Source organism: Natator depressus, chromosome 21 (assembly GCF_965152275.1).
Source record: "Natator depressus isolate rNatDep1 chromosome 21, rNatDep2.hap1, whole genome shotgun sequence".
NCBI lineage: Eukaryota > Metazoa > Chordata > Testudines > Cheloniidae > Natator > Natator depressus.
This window is the reverse complement of record NC_134254.1, coordinates 14,120,744-14,141,270: the sequence shown is the minus strand read 5'-3', so window position 1 is coordinate 14,141,270 and position 20,527 is coordinate 14,120,744. Positions and strand designations below refer to the sequence as shown.

At 56.5% G+C, this 20,527-nt stretch overlaps 1 protein-coding gene across 1 annotated transcript in view; it reads left to right on the top strand.

Annotated features, from left to right (window-relative positions):
• Positions 1–20,527, top strand: part of MYBPH (myosin binding protein H) — a 26,821-nt gene extending 6,294 nt beyond the window's left edge. Inside the window, exons 3-11 of the mRNA XM_074935904.1 lie at positions 1,150–1,317; positions 5,808–5,896; positions 7,908–8,103; positions 8,937–9,076; positions 14,253–14,412; positions 15,265–15,401; positions 16,367–16,553; positions 19,566–19,607; positions 20,433–20,527. Of these exons, the coding sequence (XP_074792005.1) occupies positions 1,150–1,317; positions 5,808–5,896; positions 7,908–8,103; positions 8,937–9,076; positions 14,253–14,412; positions 15,265–15,401; positions 16,367–16,553; positions 19,566–19,576 (1,088 nt within the window). The 3' untranslated portion in view covers positions 19,577–19,607; positions 20,433–20,527. The remainder of the gene's footprint in view (positions 1–1,149; positions 1,318–5,807; positions 5,897–7,907; positions 8,104–8,936; positions 9,077–14,252; positions 14,413–15,264; positions 15,402–16,366; positions 16,554–19,565; positions 19,608–20,432) is intronic.

Sequence of the window (20,527 nt, the reverse complement as noted above, 5' to 3'; positions counted from 1 at the left end):
AGGGGGACCCTGGGCAGCAGGCCCAGCACAGGGAGACGCCTCAGCCAAGGGGCTCTGCAGGCCAGGCTTGGATCGTAACCCCGACAGGGCGGGGGCGACACTGGGAAGAAGGGTCCCACCACTTAGAGCCTGAGAGCGTGTGGCCACCACCAGAGCGAGTGTCCAACCCGCAGCATCCCTGCAGCACAGCCAGGGCCTGAGCAGGGGCCTGGGCTTTACAAGGAACAGACTGTGAACTGCCCTGACATTCCAGAGACGCTGTTTGTGATGTGCCCTGCCGCAGAGCGGTGTGATGTGTTTCCTTTCACCTTTCCCATTTTTCCTTATTCTTTTTAAAATTAATTGTTGATTAAATAACTTGCATTTGCTTTAAACTGTATGTAATGGTCAGTGGGTCAGAGAAGTGCCCAGTGCAGAGAGAGTACCCCGGAGTGGGGACACCCTAGCCCCTGTCCTAGGTGACCACAGCAGGGTTGGGGGTCGAGCCCCCCAGGAATCCTGGGCCCAGCCTTGTTGGGGTTACGAGGACTCTGCCAGACAGGAGAGTGGAAGGGGAGTCCTCAAGGGCAGGGAGGCCACTGGGTAAAGGAAGTCGGAGCGAGGACTCAGATCCTTTCGCTAGCCCACTTCACTGGGGTAGTGCAGAAGCCAGGAAAGTTCCCCACAATAGCGGGACTATTCCCCCGCTTACACTAGCTCTGAGAAAGCTGCTCTCTGGGAACATTAACCCAGTCACGAACGCTCAGGAAAAGTGAGGGAAAGAGTAAGTGAGCAGAGTCCCACTGAAAGTCTGATCAAAACTCACCAAACCAGCATTACTCACTCTTTAGCCAGCTCTGCTGGGGATGAAGGAAGCTGCACAGAGGTCTTTTGGGTTGCATTCTGCGGGGAATGAAATTGCCAACTTGCTAGCTAGGGATTTGAACGGTGGCACAGGTGCACTGAAGTAGTTTTGGGAAACTCCCGTATGGAGAGAATTAGATTTTGTAGACAGGTGCATTGCACTACCACAAAACTGGTCCCACGCTGGGCCTATGAACGTTGTCAGAATCCATTTAACTTCCGTCATTTACTTTATTTGGCAGTTAGGTTTTTTCCGCTTGTCACCTGCTGTCTTATTAAGGAAGATCTTTTGTTTGTTTGCTCCAGCTGAAGACTGGGAAGCTGCTAACAAAGAACTCTTTCTTTCTGTCCGGTACACGATCCGCAACCTGACACCCGGAGATAGACTTCAGATTCGCGTGAAGGCAGTGAATGCTGGGGGCATGAGTGTTCCAGCTGTCCTGGAACAGCCTGTCGTCATCAGAGAGATACTCGGTACGGTATTGTCCTCACTCCATGCAGCCTATACAGAGGCGACACTGGTGCATCGTTATGGTAGCACAAAGACGCACAAGTCAGTATGTGCTCAGCTAAGGTTGAACTCTCACGAACCCTTAGCTCTGCCCACTGATGCATTACAGTATGGCTTTCGATTGTGATCAACTGCTGTTTCTCAAATAATAGTTACTGGGTCAAATTCAGCCTGGATGTAAATGGGTGCAACTTCCACTGATTTCAGGGCACTCCATTTGGACGTCCCTGACCTGTGTCTAGACACTTCCTGACAGACCACTAGATAGCTCATGGAATGCCCATGTATCGTCAGAGCGCCAGCAAAAGGCGTTCATTTGAACGTTCTAATCATTGAAATAAACATTTGCTGTGTTATTTCAGTGTGTGCACTTACACGCCTCTATTTATACACTCATAGCATCTGGGGCTCACTTGTCCTTTGCACACTCATGTGTTGTTGTACATTCACACACATGTATGCAACTGTCTGTGTGCTAGAATGATGCCGGCTTATTTTGCTCGGAAGAGTTACGCACTGTCTGTGTGCAACATGGGAACGTGACTCACTTCGAACTGGCTAAAGAATCATGGTCCCCACACTCAGCAAGGCTCCTGTTCCTCTCGGCGGGCTATGAACATGCCACTCGTGACATGGGAACACAAAGCTGTTTGTCAGCTAGCCGAGAGCAGACAGGACTGAGAAATTGTTAACCTGTGTGTTTTCATGTTCCTGTAACTCAAAGAGCTCAGTGGATTTTCTTTAAACACTCCCCCCGGCCCCCCAAAAGAAAATAAATAGCTTCTGAGAAATGATAACCCCAGAGGAAAACTCCAATAAAGCTATCAGCAGCTGAAAAAGGGATGTAAAGCTTGAATGGCCATTGCTATGCCTACCCTGCAGTATCCCGTGTGGAATGCTGAGGCCCTGTACACCGTTAGCAGCAGGACTGTGCATCCCATCAGCTCCCGTGGGTTTCTATGATCACTGTGGAGAGGGATTAGGATTAGACTGTCGTGCTGGTGGACGACGTTCTCTCGATGAGCCCCCTCCCCAGCAACGCAGTTGACGGCGGAGGTAATGCAGTTTGTAATCCCGTCAGGCAGGAGCACAAACTGTGTCGGTATTCACATAAGGATTCTTTGATGTATCTGATTTGATGTATTTTGAGTGCTACGGCCACCTTGGGTCCAGTGTGTTATTAGCATACACAGGGCCTCTGGCCTCTGCCAGGATGTTGCAGGCAGCGTTGTCTAACCCTGCTGAGATCAATTGTACCCAAACCAGTGTTTAATATGCCTGCAGCCACCAGCACCTTGTCAACACCTGTGCTCCCAGAAGCAGATCAACTGGTAACTTTAGCAGATATCCTAGTGGAGATGAGGCCAGTTTTAGTTCACTCTGCAAGTGAATTAAACTAAATCAAATTAAGGCCATTTATTTCCAAATGAGCGTCCACATCGGAGTTTAATGTGGTTTCACGAATCCACTGTAAATTCACACCTTAAGTTAGTTCAGATTAATTTTCCTAAGTGTCCCTGTGTAGACATGCCAGGGCTCATCTACATGGTGATTTGCTGGGTGGGAAGCCAGGCATGTGAATCTATAGTGCACCAATTTCCATGCGAACTAAGCCACACTCTGGGACTTTCACTGCACTGTAGCACTGTGCAAAGGGTGAGTTATTGCACGGCAAGCTGGTGCGCTCTAGAGTCACATGCCTGGCTTGCCACGCAGTAAGCCGAGCCCACAGAGTTTAAGGTCAGAAGAGATCAACATCAAGTCTGAACTCCTGTATCTCCCAGGCCGCTAACCATCACTCAGCTGCTTTCTGAAAACACAGTCTCTTCTGAAAACGCATGCTAAATACAGAACACTGCACTACCGTGGGCAAATGTTTGAATCAGGAAATTCAAAGATGGGTCCTGAATAGTACAGGGTGAACTTTTGTTAGTGAATAAAGCAATTCTTTTGCTTTGTTTTTTGCTGAAAAATGCATTTTTCAGGGTCCGAAACATTTGCCGAATTTGAATTCGATGAATAGTTTCAACTGGAAATTGTTTCCAGAAAAGGTGACATTTTTTATTTCAACTGTTTTGTTTTAAAACGTTTTGTTTAGATTTTTTTCATCCAAAACAGTGTTTCAGTTTTAAATCTGGCCAGTTTAAAAACACACACACACACATAAAGGGTGGGAAACACCTGAAAAGGCCAACATTGGAATGAAAAACTAAAAAATAATAATTTTATTTTGAGTCGACCAACATTTTGATTCCAAATGAAACTTTTTTGAGTTATTTGATGAAAACGTTTATTTCAGGTTGAATCAAACAAAGACTTTTTTTGGGGGGGGGGGGGGCGTGGACCTTTTGGGTCAGCCGCCAAACCGAAAAAATTGGAAATGAAAAAAGGAACACTGCTCCTGAGCAAACTGTAACTTGGCCACCTTGCGTGGTATTTTATTTTTCTGTATCTATGGTATGTTGGCCAGTTTGATGCCTTCATGCTTATGCCCTGGGGACAAGTTACAGTTTTGAGTGTCCTGGTTTCTGTTAAACTAAAATCTCAACCAAAAAGTGGCATTAATCTAATTTTTGCATTTCATTCTCAATGTGTACCTGTCACTGCTTTCCTCGCTGTGCTGGGAACAAATACTGTGCATGGCTTATTAATGTTGCATGTTTGTTCTGCTAAACCCTACTGTGTGTATGTCACTCTGCTCCATCTGTTATCTTCCATTTTCACTTATTTATTGATGCAGTTCACTTGTTTCAACAAATCATGTGGAGTGCTCAGAAGAGATTTTAAATAGCAGCAGACCCCCAGACAGACAGTTAAAAGCAGGAATGGGGAATTGTGATGTATCTGTTGGACAGTCAACACAATGCACATTTCACATGTAACTAGGGCAGGAAGAAGTGTTTCACACCTGGGGAAACAATTATCATGAGGTCTCTGCCAGGGTAAGGTACACCTGACGATGTGTGTGTATAGGCGCTGAGACGGGTACACGTGAATTAACATTTTTTCTTGGGGGGGGTGTGAGATTTCTTTGTTCCACCGAGACTGATAAGGGCAAGCGTGGGCATCAGGAAGAAATTCCAGGACCAAATAGAAGCATGCGAGGAGGGGATGCTAGCTCAGCTGTTGGGCAGGCCATCTGGGAATGTCAGGCATTCCTTCGCTACCCGCACCGCACTGCCTGTGTTTTACTCTCACAGCTGTTTAGGCATCATTCAACTCAGATTTAATTCTAGACACCCCCACCACACAATATCCCTCCTAGAGGTAAGTCCCTGCATTTTTAATCCTGGGAGAGGCATATGCGTCTTTTATTATGTATTAGCATAAACCCTTTGGCCCCAAAGGAACTGCCAGCAAATGCAGCCATATTAGTTACCCTGCTGCTATTTTGACTCTGGTAAAGGAGACAGAAAGTCCGTATACACGCGCAAATATTTTCTGCTTCCCTCTGTTATGTTCCCCAGGGAACACAGAAGTAAGTTTCCAGCACATGGTGTTAGCACCAGAGGTCCCAGTTAGTACCCCTCACCGTCCGGCCTGCACTCTTCTCTCAGCTCACAGTCAAACAGGGAACCCCAGCTGCTGCAGGAAATGGTGCTGCGTGAGTTAGAAGTGCTCTCTCTCCTGAGTCCGTAGAGAACCAGTTTCCCCACTAGGAGGCGCTGTGCTACAGGGAGGGGTGTTGGATGACTCTGTAGGGGGCGCTCTCTCCAGTGGGTGAGCACTGACCCCAATGACCCGGTGTGGTGCTAGGGGGCGCTGTGCTGCAGGGAGCGGCACGGGTGACTCAGCAGGGGGCGCTCTCTCCAGTGGGTGAGCACTGACCCCAATGACCCGGTGTGGTACTAGGGGGCGCTGTGCTGCAGGGAGCGGCACGGGTGACTCAGCAGGGGGCGCTCTCTCCAGTGGGTGAGCACTGACCCCAATGACCCGGTGTGGTGCTAGGGGGCGCTGTGCTGCAGGGAGCGGCACGGGTGACTCAGCAGGGGGCGCTCTCTCTGGAGCGAGTTCCAGTCCCAGCAACAGCGTTATTTAGTACTACGCTGCAGGAGGCACAGCCATGAAGATGCAATAAAATACCAACCCCGTGACCACCTGTGGGCAGTAACAGCTCCGCAGCCCCTGTTCATTAGAGTCGGGATGTTCTGGCCCAACAGCAGCCTGCCCAGGTTCTGCTGGAGAAGTAATTCCCCACTTGCTCCGTAATCCCCTTGTGTTGTGTTACTGGTGTGAGCTGGCAGCCACGCTCCAGCCAAGAGGTGGCTGCATTTTGGTGCCAAGTCAGCCAATCCTGTGCTGCCCAGGCGGGGAGCGGCTGGGGATACCTGGGACAAGAAGTGCTCTGGGGGCCTGAGATCCTGCTGTAGGAACTCCCGCTGAGAGCGCGGGGCTGTGATTTCCCGAAGCTCTCATGAAAACGACGGGCGTGTGTGACGTCTGCTTTGTCTAGAGCACCCGAAGATCCGAGTGCCGCGCCACCTGCGGCAGACGTACCTCCGGCCCGTGGGGGAGGCGGTGAACCTGCTAATCCCTTTCCAGGTAGGTGATTGTTGTTTCCAGTGAATGGCTCTTGGGCTTGGCCTCTGGCTACACAGCAAAACCCCTCCCATGTGTGGAGCTGCTGGGGGGCTCCTTCCTTGCAGCAGGTGGCTCAAGGGAGACCAGCAGAACAGACAGGAGCGGACACGTGGGGAGGGGAGAGGAAGCTTCAACGTGGTGGGGAGAAACGGGGAGCTAGCGGAGGGATCCAAGGGGCATGTGGAGAGCAAAGGGAAAAGAGTGGTTAGGCTGCGACTCAAGAGCCGCTGGTTCAATGCCTGGCTCTGCCACAGAGTCCCTGTGCGACCTTGGGCACGTCCCTTAGTCTCTCTGTGCCTCAGTTCCCCAGCTGGCCAATGGGGACTAGCAGTGCCCTGCCTCTCAGGCCCGTGTGAGGGTAAGTATGGTAAAGGTCGGCAGGTGCTCAGAGGCATGAGGTGAGGAGAGCCAGGAAAGCACTATAGAGAGGTGTCAGCAGCTGCACTTGGCGTGGCTCGAGGGGGTCTAGGCAGAGGAGACCTGGTGGGGAGTTTAGGCCCCCGGGACAGAACGGGAAGGCCACATGCTGGAGGAAGAAGAGATGAGAATGGGATGCTGCCTGGCTCTGCAGGGTTGATGAGGAGGCCTGGGTGAGAGCCCAGGTGTTGGCCTTGGGAGGTCAGCTGGGCCCACGCTACCTGGGAGATGGCGGAGAGCTGGGCTGAGATATGGGACAGGCTGGAGGGAGAAAGGAGCTCTGCCAATTACAGGGCTTGGGGAAATGCCCTTTCTCCCCTCAGTCAAAGCCATTCACCCCTCCCCCAGCTCCTCGGCACCAGGTCCTGGGGGCAGGCCCCAGTGGGATTTTACCCCCCAACCACATGGGGGGCACTGAGAATATATTTACTGCCCCACTGACTGGGTGGGAGGGGCTAGAGCCATACCATCAAGGTCTTCACACCTGGCAGGAGTAGGAAGGCTCCTGCATCCGCAGGGCTGTCCTCCATGCCCTGCCCCAACGCAGAGAGAGGGGTTGGTGGGACCCCTGCAGAGTGGAGGAGGGGGTTCCTGCCTGCTCCCAGGAGCGTGACTCGGGGGCTTGGAGCTGTGTTTCCCTCGCTCACCTTGCACGCCACGTGCACCAGTGACTGGCGAGGACAGGGCATCCTCCAACTCTCTTTGGCCCCAATGGTAGAGGTTGGCCCCAACGCCATGTCAACAGCCTAGGGGCCCCAACGGGGGCTGAGCGTTCTGTCCAGCCCAGGGTCCGCCCTGTCTGTTTACCTAACCAAGCAGCTGCAAAGGTCTTTTCTGCATACCCTGCGATCCTCCTGCTCTGGCTCGTGCGGGCGAGTAGGTGCCTGCAAAGTGCCGTGCATTCTCCAGCCAGGTGCCTGGTGCTGTGATCTGGGTATCGTGCCAATTAAAGCATGGCCGTAATTAACTGTCAGTGCCCTTCAGTAGGTGACACTCAATGCAAACGCTGAGCGCTCCAGAGCAGCAACCCCCTCCCGCCCCCCGCTGTCTGCACATTCTGGTCTCTCTAGCAAAGACAAAACGAGAATTTGACACTGCTGCAGCTAATTAGACTAGATTGTAAGAGTGGGTGGGGCTCCCACTGGAGGATCAGGGCCACAGGCTATCCGCTTTCGGATGGACGCTGTATTTTCGTGTCACAGCTGATGCGTTAGCCGTAGTCTTAGCATGCGTGGGCCCAGCTGGCATTGTCCTCTTGAGGCTGCTGACTAGCAGCGACTGCTCCCAGGGACCACAGCTGCGGGGGAGATCAGAAGACGGGCGTTGGAAATGGCATCGCAGCCAAGCCACAGATTGAGCCACTAGGCAAAGCCACCCGCCCCCTAAAAAACTGACGTCTCAAAGGTGCTCTCAGAAGGCACGTCTCTGCCCTATCCTGTGCATCGCCAGCAAAGACCGCACAGGGACCACTGGCAGAGAGCTGGCTGGGCGGTGCCCGGCTGGTGGAATGGAGCTGAACTGCTCTCCTGAGCTTTCTCCTCCGCCTTTGTCCTAGGGACAGCCGAGGCCCCAGGTGAGCTGGAGCAAAGACGGCCAGCCTCTGGATCCCAAGAGGGTGACCGTGCGCAACGGCGACAGGGACACCATTTTCTTCATTCGCAAGGCAGAGCGCAGTGACTCTGGCCAGTACCAGCTGAGCGTCAAAATAGACAGGCTGGAGGACAAAGCTACCATTGACATCTGCGTCATCGGTAAGAACGGAGCAAGCACTGGGCGTGGGGCGGCGCCTGGATGGAGCTTTGCGGCCTCTGCCGGCTCTCAAGGGCCTGCAGCCATCAAGCAAGATTCCCTGCAGCACGGGACCCCTAGAATTCACTTCTGCCACATGGCAGCTCCAGCTGGGCTAGCCAAGCCCTGGTGTGGCTGGGGATGGCGTTGCCAGCAAAATGCCCTGCTGGCCAGCACCCAGCAATGGGGGGAGAGAGTCCAGTGTGTTGTCCTTATGTGTGAGATGCTGGAAGCTCCTGCAGCACCTCCCCGAGCAGGGTGCTCTGCCCGCTGCCCTGTGTGTGGTCAGGAGGAAAGGTCTGCATGAGAAACACTGCAGGGTTTGGGGCTTGCTTCTGGGCATAAGGCTAAGATGCCCTAAAGGGATGAATAAGAGGGTGCAAAATGGATAGAAGGTAGGGACGGAGAGAGGGTCATTATGGGCTGGGGGACAGGGTGCATATTCTTGCTAGACTCCTGGATGCTGCGGTAGGCTCCTGCACACATGAATAACCCATGAAATCAGACAGACACACATGCAGGTCTCTCCCTGCTCTGACACCATGGTGATGGGCACTATAGATTCGTAAGAGATGGGGCAGATTCTGGGTGAGGGACCAGCCAGGGTTCCCTAAGTTACTCCCACCCCATACAGATCCACAGAGCCGCAACCCATGGACTCAGCAAAGCAGCTGCCATCTCCGCAGGCAGGTGGCTGTGTGAGCTCTCTGGCTACTGCTGTGAGCGGCCGTGCCCACCCCGTACCTGGCAGGGGACGGCCTCAGGGGCTGGTATGAGCCTCTGGTTGTCATTGCAGAGCAGCCGGGCCCTCCAGAGAACCTGAAGCTGGTTGACGTGTGGGGGTTTAACGTGGCGCTGGAGTGGAGCCCGCCGAAGGACAACGGGAACGCAGCCCTCAAAGGGTACACGGTCCAGAAATCGGACAGGAAGAGTGGGGTGAGTCTGCGGCATCTGCCTGGCATACCTCTCTGAGCAGCGGGACCTGGGGAGGGTGTACGGCCCGAGCTGAGTCAGACGCTGTGGACATGGCACTGGGGGGGTTGGTGTCGATAGCCTCCTAACCTCCCTCAGCAGGCAGCGCCGTGGAGATGGAGCCCCCTCCTGGGGTCTGTTTGCGCGGTGTAGGAGAGTCCTCACGTCGCGGCGCAGGGGTGGTTTGCACGGGGCGTTCTTGGGTGCCTCTGAAAGGGTTTGGTTCCCAGCTCTGCATGTGTTCGGTTATTTGCACAAGAGCCCCAGTCGGGATCCGGGTCCCGTTGGGCCGGGTGCTGCACGGCCAGGGCTCGCAGGCGAAAGCAAGAGGCTGTAACAGGCAGCTGGAAAGAATGGGGTGGGGGGTGGCCCAGGCCTTTACCCAGGCCGGCTCTGTTCACAGTGAGGTGGTCTGAAATCAGCTATTTCCAAAAAATAATAAAGCGAGCGAGAAATCAGGTGTCTGTCCAAGGTCCCTATAGACCCGACGTTCTCAGCTGGGAGTTGCCCATAGGTGACCCAGTGAAGTGAGCCTCCGAGAGGGGCTTGAAAGAGGCGAGGGCAGAGGTCGCTCCAGGAGGACGCTGCCCACCCCAAGGGGTGCTCCGAAGAAGATGCATCGGTGGCTTTGGGCATGGAGGTTGGCGCTGTAGGGGCAGCAGAGCGGGGGAAGTCAGGGCCGTGTGGTGTGGATAAGCAGGGAGGCACTAAGCTGTGTAGGACCTGAAAAGAAAGGAGCAGAAGCTTGTGTGTGATGACATGGAGGAGGAGCTGGTGGTGGGGCGTGGGGCTCGAGGGACGGACGTGATCAGAACCACCTGCCATGGAGATGGTCCGTCAAGTGGAGTTTTCCCGAGGAAGCACTCTGAGGTGCCGTGCCTCTAGCCGGGGCATCTCGTTTCCAGCTGCTGCTGCCTATGGGGCGGCTGGCTGCTGCCCTCAGGAGGCAGAGCCCTGAAGGCTGGAGAGCAGTGAGTAGCCCTGGGCCCAGGGCTGAGCAAGAGGCGGGTGTCCTTCTGATGTGAGCGGAGAGTCACTGCCAGGCCCCTCGCTACCCAGTGCTCAAGCCTCATGGTGCAATGGGGCGCAGACCCGGGCCATAAACTGTCTCAGTGGGGTGCATAGTTAGTACCACTTGGGGACCACTCCCGATTGGCTGCTTTCCCCACTTACCCACCTCCTGGGGAAGAGCAGCCAATCAGATCTGTGCAGGAGGTAGACAGGGTTCTGTCCCCCCTCCCAATGACGTGACACCTTGTCAAGCGGGGGACGGGGGGATAGCAGAGAGACCCCAGCAGCTCCACTTCCTCCCCGTCCTTCCCCTTGTGAGCAACGGGGTCTGCTCTGCTCCTCCCCTCCCTGCATGCAACATCCTGCCTGGAGAGGGGACCCCGCTGCAGCCCCTCCCCAGGCCTGGGAGAAGGAGGTGAAGAACCCCAGGAGCTGCAGGAGGAGAGATGTGACAGAATAGATGCAGGGGCAGAGTTGATGGGGGACAGGATTGATCTGGGAGTTGGAGGGTGGAATTAATTGTCGGGCGGGGGAGTGGGCAGATGTAGGGGTCATGGCAGCTCCCCCCACCCCCCACTGCTGCTACTGGAGGAGGTCACGGGAGGGACTGGCCCGAGGAAGCATCTGGGGATACGGAAGAGGAAGGCCGGGAGGTGGGGTGGGCTGGGGAGGGGAGGAGGCCTGCCAGTTTCAGCACCTCTTGCTTTTCAGCCTTTAAAGTAGTGAGATCCCCCTTGCCCAACCCCCACCGGCACCTGTTGTGAGACCAGTCGCTGCTGAATGATGCTTGGGTGCAGGCGAAAGGGAGAATGTCATGCAGGCAGGACCCGCTGAGCCAGGCACAAGGGCAACTGTTCTCTGTTGTGTCAACAACTGCAGCCTCCCCATGAGCAAATTGCTTACCCTGCACATTAAAGGCTCACCCTGGCTGAGGGCCGGCTGCCATGCCTTGTCTGTCTTGCTCGGGGCATTCAGTGGCTCCTACTTTTTGCAGCTGAGGGAAGATTCTCCACCAGAACGACGTCAAAGAGCAAGTCATTAGGCTGGTATCTCAGTAACGATCTGAGCTATCAAGAACTGTCAGTGCCTTTTTCTGCAGCTCGCCCAGCAAAACGGCCCCAACTCGTTCTCGAGGGTATCCCAAGGGGAGGCAAATCGGAGTATCAGAGGTTTGCACAAAGAAGACAACCACATGTCTCCTCCTGGCGGAAATCAGAGTTGTGGGCTGTGTTGGTTTTTGTTTTTCACCTGCCCTACGGGTAATTAATAGGCTAAAATGACAGTTGAGGGGGAAGGTATCAGGGTCCACCCACTTCAGAGGTGCCCAGATGAGGAATCTCTTTCCGTTCTTAGGGGGTGTCTACACTACAGCTAGCCCCTCCCTGTTGCGACTGCATGGCTTATTTTTGGCTGTAAGTGTGGCCCCAAGGCCTGAGTAATGGGACAGACCCTGGATTCTCTACTGGGTGATATAAACTGGCCATCAACAAGTTTAGGCTTGAAATTAGGCGAAGGTTTCTGACCATCAGAGGAGTGAAGTTCTGGAGCAGCCTCCCAAGGGGCACAGTGGGGGCAAAAAGCCCTAACTGGATTCAAGACTGAACTTGATAAGTTTCTGGCAGGGATGGTGTGAGGAGTCTGTCTACATGGCACGGAGCTGATCTGCGACTGCTAGCAGCCAATATCTCCAACGGCCAGAGATGGGCCACCAGATGGGAAAGGCTCTGAGTTACTACAGAGAATTTCTTCCCAGGTGTCTGGCTGGTGGGTCTTGCCCACATGCTCAGGGTCTAACTACTCACCATGAGTCAGGGTTCCTTCCCCACTCTGAACTGTAGGGTACAGATGTGGGGACCCACATGAAAGACCCCCTAAGCTTATTCTTACCAGCTTAGGTTAAAAACTTCCCCACGGTACAAACTTTGCCTTGGCCTTGAACTGTATGCTGCCACCACCAAGCGTGTTTAACAAAGAACCGGGAAAGAGCCCCCTTGGAGACGTCTTCCCCCAAAATATCCCCCCAAGCCCTACACACCCTTTCCTGGGGAAGGCTTGATAAGAATCCTCACCAATTTGTACAGGTGAACACAGACCCAAACCATTGGATCTTAAGAACAATGAAAAATCAATCAGGTTCTTAAAAGAAGAATTTTAATTAAAGAAAAGGTAAAAGATTCACCTCTGTAAAATCAGGATGGAAAATACTTTACAGGGTATTCAGATTCAAAACACAGAGGATCCCTCCCCCCGCCCCCCCGGCAAAACCTTAAAGTTACAGAAAACAGGAATAAACCTCCCTCTTAACACAGGGAAAATTCACATAAAACAAAAGATAAACTAATCCACCTTGCCTGGCTTATCTCTACTGGTTGCAATTTTGGAGACTTGGATTAGGATGGGTTGGAGAAGATGGATTTCTGTCTGGCCTCTCTCAGTCCCAAGAGAGAACAAACACGTAAACAAAGAGCACAAACAAAAGCCTTTCCCCCCCAAGATTTGAAAGTATCTTGTTCCCTTATTGGTCCTTTGGGTCAGGTGCCAGCCAGGTTAGCTGAGCTTCTTAACCCTTTCCAGGTAGCAGGATGTTGCCTCTGGCCAGGAGGGATTTTATAGCCCTGTATACAGAAAGGTGGTTACCCTTCTCTTTATTTATGACACCATGTTTGGAGTCGGGAAGGAATTCCGCCCCCGGGTCAGATCAGCAGAGACCATGGGGTGTTTTCGCCTTCCTCTGCAGCATAGGACACGGGTCACTTGCAGGTTTAAAGTAGTGTCAGTGCTGGATTCTTTGTAACTTGAGGTCTTTAGTCACGATTTGAGGGCATCAGTAACGCAGCCAGAAGTGGTGGGACTACTGCAGGGGTGGGTGGGTGGGTGAGGGGCTGTGGCCTGTGATGTGCAGGAGGTCAGATGAGAGGATGGACCTTCTGGCCTTTAAGTCGATGAGCTCGTTCTTTGCCATGCTGCCCTCCAGCTGAGGTGCCAGAGCCAAGGACAGACATGAGACTGAGCGGATGGGCTGCGGGGGCTTTGAGGAAGGTCTGGGAGATGGCAGCTGAAGCCATCAGAGCACATAAGGTCACCCAGGCAAGGGGGAAGAGGAGGGTCCCCAAGGAGAAGCCCCTAAGGGACACCCATGGATGGAGGTGGGGGGAGACACCACAGGAGACACGGAGGGAGTGGCCAGAGAGGCGGGGGGAGAACCAGCCATGCCCGGGGAGAGGCAGCTGAGACGGGTGGTGCAATCAACAGGATCAGAGACGGTGGGAAGGTCCAGGGAGATGAGGCTGGAGAAGGGGCCAGGTGGCCACTGGGTGCCTGAGGTGAGATGTTAAAGCTGGACTGCCAAGGCTGCGTGTCTGAGGATCTTGGCTGTGAGGGGCAGGCGGGGAGGCTCAAGGGAGGGATTATGAGAGGGGAGATGGTAAAATCCGGGAGAGAAGAGCCCGCGGAGAGCGACGGGCCGATGGAGGGTGTTGGGCAGGTCAGGAGGGGCTGAGGTCAAGGGGCCAGCAGAGGTCTGAGGAGAGCAGAAGGGCCAGGCCACCACCAGGCCCTGGGGCGAGCAGGATTCGCTGAGGGTGGGATGGAGGGCAGGGGAGGGGGCTCACACTGAGTGGGGGGTGGGTGCAAGTGGGTTGGAGGAGAGGGTGAAGGTGGAGCGGGGCGATGGCTGGGAGTGCCGTGGAGCAGGGAGAGAGCCGTTAATGCGGAGGTGAGGAGGAGAGAAAAGATGGGGGAGGGCGGAGGGGCCGAAGCTGGCTGCCATGCTGGCTCGAGCGGCGCGTCCATCTAGGGAATCTCAGCTCCTGCCCGGCGCCTCACGGGAGGGTGGAGGCCTCGGCCAAGCTGGGTTCGGCTGCTCAAGGCAGAGGGGCTGCAGCGGGGATGCAGACATGGAAAGACCGACTCGGTGCCTGGGTGGAGCCCGGGCCCATAACTGGATCGCCAGGGCCCCGGGCTCCCCCCAGGGTCTGGGCTGAGGGGCTGCCTGCCAACCTGTGCTGTAACCATGGCGGGGGGTTGACCCCACTCTCCCAGCACTGGGGCTTGCAACAGGAAGAGCCCCGGGGACTGGGTAGCGTCCGCCAGTCCCCGCACTAACAGCCCGGCTCCCCTTGGCTTCCAGCAATGGTTCACCGTGGTGGAGCGCTGCCCCCGGCTCAGCTGCACCGTCTCAGACCTCATCATCGGCAACAGCTACTCCTTCCGGGTGTTCTCGGAGAACGCCTGTGGGCACAGCGCCGTGGCGGCCGTCACCACGGAGCTGGCCCACATCCCGAAACCAGGTGGGTGCTGGGGGCGCCCAACAAAGAGCAGCGACCAGGCGGGGAGGAGGCGCTCTCCCCAATGGCAGAAGCAGGAGATCTCCAGCCAGATCCCCCCGGGGCGGGGGCCAGACAGCTTGGCTGGGGAAGCTGCAGCCGGCTGCAGCTCAGCAATGCTGATGTGAATGAAAGGAGGAGGCCCAGGGTTTTCTAGATGTCAAAAGGTTGCAGCGTTCAGCTCCCTGCCCGGCTCGAAACGGGAGCGCTCTCCCGTTAGAACAGGGGGAGTCCTAGCACAGCCCTTGTCCCTGACCCCACCCAAGAGCCTGCGGTAGCGGACGGTACGGTGTGAAAGGCACACAGCTAGTTTAGAGCACTTTGGGGAGGCTCTGTGGACCTCTTTGGGTTCCCTAACATGGGATTCAGCCCCTAGCTCCAAAGGCGGAAGGATATGAAAAATAGTCCCAATAAATATTCTCTTAAACCTTCCTAAAATAGCTTTTTTTCCAGGAGGAGTGGTCTCCCTGGTAATTTCCCCCCAACCCGTTGCTTTCTCTCCTGTGATCTCCTGCCAGGTAGCATGGGGTGGCACGGCCTCAGAGCTGTTCTCCCAGCATGAGATGTTGGCCCTCCGAGACCAGCTGGGTGGCTGCGGTGGGATCTCAGGGGACATCAGGGTGTTGCGGGGTCGGGGTGGGGGTTCTCCTGGGCTGGTACAGAGCACGGGGCGGGGACACATTCCAGTGACCCACTCTTGGCAGGGTTTGATTCTGTTCCTGGGAGGAGGGTGTTCTGGAGGAGTCCGTGCTTCTCTGCTGAGGGTGCCCCGAGCCCCACCGCCGCCTGGCACGAGCACTGCTGTTTGTTTCCTAGAAATTGTTTACCAGCCCGAGAAATACTTGGGCCGGGACTTCTCCGAAGCTCCCAAATTCACCCAGCCCTTGGCGGACAGGTCCACCACCAGAGGCTACAACACCCAGCTCTTCTGCTGCGTCCGGGCCTTCCCCAAGGTGAGACTCTGCCCTCTCCTCACCCCGCCTTTCCTCCGCCCCCCCTCGCACGTCTGGTCACGGGGTGGGCGCCTGAGCGGCCGCCAGAGCCTGCAGCGTGACTGTGCTGGGTGCTTGGGTGGCACCAGGCGACCGGCAGGAAGGAGCGGGCTCGGAGGCTGCTCCGTTACGGGGGTCGGTGTTTGAAGGGGCCGGAGGAGTTATCTGAGAGCACTGGGCGTGCAGCGCCCCGTTTTGGCAGGTCAGGGGCGTGCGCCAACCCTGGGGGGGGCGGTGCAGAAACTCTGCCCGGGCTCCCCAGCCACATGCACCGCCCTCCTCCCATGGACTTTCCTATGGCGGGGAAGAGGCAGTGGCTGGAATGCAGGGCCAGCAGCTGGGGGACCTGGGTTCTAATCCTGCTGGCGCTGCTTATTTACAGCCTCAGGCAAGTCACCTCACCTCACCCTTAATTTTTCCATCTCTAAAACGAGGCTAGTTATACTTGCCTGTTTCCCCGCGGGGCTGCGGAGGGCAAGTGTGTTAGTATCTAAGGTGCCCCTCTCCGTGGCATCAGGGTGTTTTACCACCGCCGAGGGAACAGTGCCACCTGTGTGGTTAACCCACTCCTCTGCTGCACCAAAGCCCCATTCCACGCACACACGGGGAGCTACCCCATTGCCCCGTCAGCGACGGGCATGGGGCCCTGGACGGCTGTTCCCCCAAAGGCCCTGCTGCATGCCCTGAGGGTCCTGTCCAGAAACTGACAGATCACACCAGCTGGGTGGCTTCTAATTCACCGTGGCAAAGGGGCTCTTCAAAGGTCTCACGGCCAGGGCCAGTGCAGAAAAGCCGTGAAGATGACCAGAGGCAGAGCACTGGCTACAGGAAGAAGCTTTGGGCTGGTGAGGTGCCTCCAGCTGCCGCGAGCAGCTGTTCGGGAAACAAGCTCATTTCTACGGCGAACGAAACCCGCTGTCTTTCAGCCCAAAATCATCTGGCTGAAAAACCAGACGGAGATTCGGGAAGACCCCAAGTACATCGCAGTGATCAATGAGGGGGTTTGCTCGCTGGAAATCCGGAAACCCAGCCCATTTGACGGAGGCGTCTATACCTGCAAAGCAGTCAATCCCCTCGGGGAAGCCTCGGTGGACTGTAGGCTTGATGTGAAAGGTAAGGCTGGCGGCTCTTGTGGATCTGTTCCTCGTCCCAGTGCTGGGGTTGCTTGTCTTTGAAATTCACAGCCTGAGATGTCCAGGAGCCTTCGGTGCCTGGGTCTCACTGAGATCTGGGGCATTAGGCTTCTTTAAATCTCAACCCTGCATGTTTTACTGAAGCCCACGGCATTGCATTGGAATCTCCTCCTGCCTCACTTTATGTAGGAGGTTCTGACGGCTGCCATTTTGGGGGACAGCAGGGATTGAACTGGGGCCCTCCAGAGCGAAAAACATGAATGGTGCCAGTTTGAGCTAAAGAGTCAAACGTCCCTCTCTGCCCCTCTAACAGTCTGGCCCAGCGGGGGACCTGTAACACCCACTCCTCAGTGGGTGACATGAATGTGTCATGGGGGAAGGGCTGTATCTGCCCCAGATTTAGGGTGATAGGCAGCAGGCTCTAGTTAGGACATTCCCAGCACCTTCTACAGCCCTAGAGACAGATGCTACCCTTGGTGCAGCACGGGGTGGATGAGCACCCCATGCCCCCAGGGAAGGGGCCCCAGGCCGGCCCTTCATTAGTACTTGGGAGTGAGGAGGGCCATATAAGCACCTTGATGGGTTGGGTGGGGCGTGCATCCTCCATAGCCCATCGGGTGGAGACTGCTGGGTGGAGACTGCTAATAGGAGAGCCAGCGAGAGCCCCATTCCCAAGGGCTCAGCATCCTCAGCTGTGCCCCGGTTTTCCCAAGCGCTCAGCACCCCCCATGAACATGTGGCCAGAACCGTTGTGATGCGGAAAGCTGTCCACCAAAGCGGGGCCTAGGTCCCTCACTGAGCAGCTGCCAGCTAGTCATGGCTCTCCAGTCGTGGCTCTCCGGGCCATGACCTCATTGCCATTCTCCGAGCCTTCCCAGCTCGCTCCCCGGGGCGGGTAAGAGGGGTGCGCTCAGGCTGGAAGGCCTCAGGGTTTCCAGTAGAACGTCCCTTTTCCATCTCACGTGGCCTCTGTGCACAAGGCCCGGCGCCCAGATGCTACAGCCCCATGGCTGCGGCTAGATGAGCCAGATTTGTGCCTGGCTCCCCCAGACGCCCCTGGCTGGAATGAGGAACTGTCCCGTGGCGACCCGTGTTCCCTCCCTCTGGAGCGCCGCAGCGTCACCGTATTGCCCTGCTGCGATCTCTTTAAGCCAAGCTCTGCGGCTGGGATATTAGGCTCCAGGGGTGGCAAAGAGCCTCCGGCTATGCTGGGCTTTGTAACAGCTGCGCTAGGGCTTCAGGCCGGTGTGGGGTGCAGCCAGCCAGAGCCCATCTGCTGAGCTGCCCACAGTGTACCAGGAACCAGGAGCGCTGTCTGGCGACCAGGCAATGACAGTGGCACGCAAGGGCACCTCCATTGGGAAGGCTGAAAGTAGGAAGCTGCTAGCCAGTTAGCCAGATCGCCGCTCTAGGCACCCCTCTCCCCACCGTATAAACTAGCAGCCCAGCTGCTGGCCACACCCCTTACCCCCTGCACAAGTAGGCCCCTAAGCAGCTAGCCTGGACAGACACGCCTGGCTTTGCGGCCTAGGAGTCACCAAACTTGGCCTCTGCCACGCCACGAGAGGGAGCGGTTCCGGGGCTGAGCGCCTGCTACCTCACCAGTGCCCCCGGGAGGTGAGCAAGAGCACTGCAGCTGCTCATAATGGAGAGGCGATGAGGACACGTCGTCCTGAGACTGTCTGAGGGGCTCTAGTATTAACAGCTTGAATCACACCCGAGAGTGAAGCCTGGGCGGGGCTTGGGCACAGGTGTTAGGCGTTCACATTGGCTTGCCCTGCCGACATTGGGCAGCCGTGTTGCACAACCTGCAGCTTTTGACTAGCCCTGCAGGGTAGCGCCAAGTGACGTGCTCGACATAACCCTCCTGCACGGAGGGGCTGGGCCTAGGACCCAGCAGTGCAGGGGTCAGCGGGGAAAAGGGACACAGCGCCTGGCCCAGTTGAAGATGGTAGAAGGCACCTTTGCTATCGCCTGCAAATGGCTCCGCTGGAGAACCACCATGGGGGGCATATCCCCTCCCTGGAACGAGCTGGCACGGCCCATCAGCGCCCCCTGGAGCTTGCCCTGCTGCCTGCTCTGGGGTGACCTCAAAACAGGTGCCATCCCCCGCCCAGCACCAGCACCCACAGTCAATGAGACGACAACAGAGCCCGTCCCCATCAGTTGCCAGCTGGCGTAGGGATGCGAATGCCCAGTAGCTCACTGGCTCCCCCCTGAGAGGACTCAACGGAGATACCAAACAGGCCCAGCCCTGGCAGGCCTCACAGCTGAGGGATGGTTCACGCCCGCTCAGTCCCCATCTACAATAGTGGCTCAGCACCACTGTGGCTGCATCCTTGCTGGGCTAAGGGTACGCATTCTGTCGGCGTAAATGCAGCCGCAGCGACAGGACCCCAGCGGGCTGAGCCGGTGTGGACCCGCTTCTGCAGTGTGATGTGGCTGTAGAAGCTAGGGCTAGTGGCCGACGTAGGCTCGCTGCAGGCTGGGGGAGTCACATGGACCCTAGGGGCGCCAAGCCCTTAGGTGGGGACAGTGTCACTCTCCAGAGCCCTGGCCCAGGCTGGAAAAGCTAGAGCACCACAAAAACAGAGGACGCCTGGGTTCATGGCTAGGAGCCATGGGAGCTGTGCGTGCAGTCCAGCAAAGCGGAGTGGCCATGAGTGCAGCCGCCAATACCTTTAGGGGAAGAGTAGGAAGGGGAGGAGCGCGCCCACTCTGGGAAGATGGCAAGGGACCCGAATGTGGCAGGGCAACAGGTGGTGGCTTGAAGCCAAGGCGGAGTGGACAGGGAAACATTCCTACATCAGACTAGTGGGTCTGGGTACTGATTCCCTGAGAGCAGGGTTTGTGCCCCCCCCATGAGGGCAGAGCTTGAGGGGCAGGGCAGAGAAGACGGTGGTGGGAATGAGGGACGGCGTTGTCCTGCAGCATGAGTGGCAAAGGCCCAAGGGGCGGTTTCCTGACTCTGCTATGGGATTGTTTTTCACAGTACCCCAGTGAGGGCCGTGTGGCGGGTCTGAGGAAGGACAAGGTAGGTTGGCGTCTAGATGGGGCTATAATCAGGCCAGTTGGGGCAGGGGCATCCGGCCCCAAGGACCCAAACACGGTTGCTACATTTTAGGTCGTGTGATCAGTACCATCCCCGCTTGCCCCCTGTGGGCTGCCTGCTGGTGGAGAGAGGGCGTATTCTGGCCAGCGCAGCGTGGTGGGGATGGGGAGCAGAGACCCGGGCCTTGCTGTCACTGCGTGAGTCTGGTGACAAGCCAAGCCCTGCGAGAGAAGCCGTTCCCAATCCTGGGGCCGTGCTGGGCATGAGCCTGGGAGGCGGGGTGGTGACGGTGGAGGTGTGTGGAGAGCCCTGTGTCATTAGTGGGCATGTGGGTGAGGGGAGCTCTGGCGTGTCGGGGAGCACAGAGTCTTTGGGAGACATCAGTGGCCACAAACAGGGAAACGAGTGTAGCCGGACGCATGGAGGGTAGGGGGTGGGCACGTACAGGGAGAGCAAAGCATCGGTTGGATTCTGGGTTGGGAGCATCTGTATGGGGAGGTCCAAGCCTGGGCCCTTGGTGCCCATGCAGGGGGAGTGGGACGGGGCCAGTGGGGAGACAGATGAGTGGAGCTGGAGCCTGGTCATACAGTGGGAGGGGCGAGGGGCAGGACACGTCTGTAGGAAGAGAGCTAGGCCAGAGCATGGGAGGACGCTGTGTGGGCGTCGGGAAGCAGCTCTGGGCCAGGCTTTCCCCTCTGGAGCTGGATAGACGGGCTGCACAGCCTCTCCTTGCCCCCCAGCCCCGGAGGCTCCGGTCTCAGCACGGCACTGTCCCGCTGGCTCAGGCCTGGTCTCTTTGCTCCGTAGACGGAAGCTGCAGCTTGGAGTGAAGTTGCCACTTGGTAGCGTGGGCAGCAGAAATGCAGCGGACCCTGGAGCCTGCCGGCTTTGGCCCTGTCCCC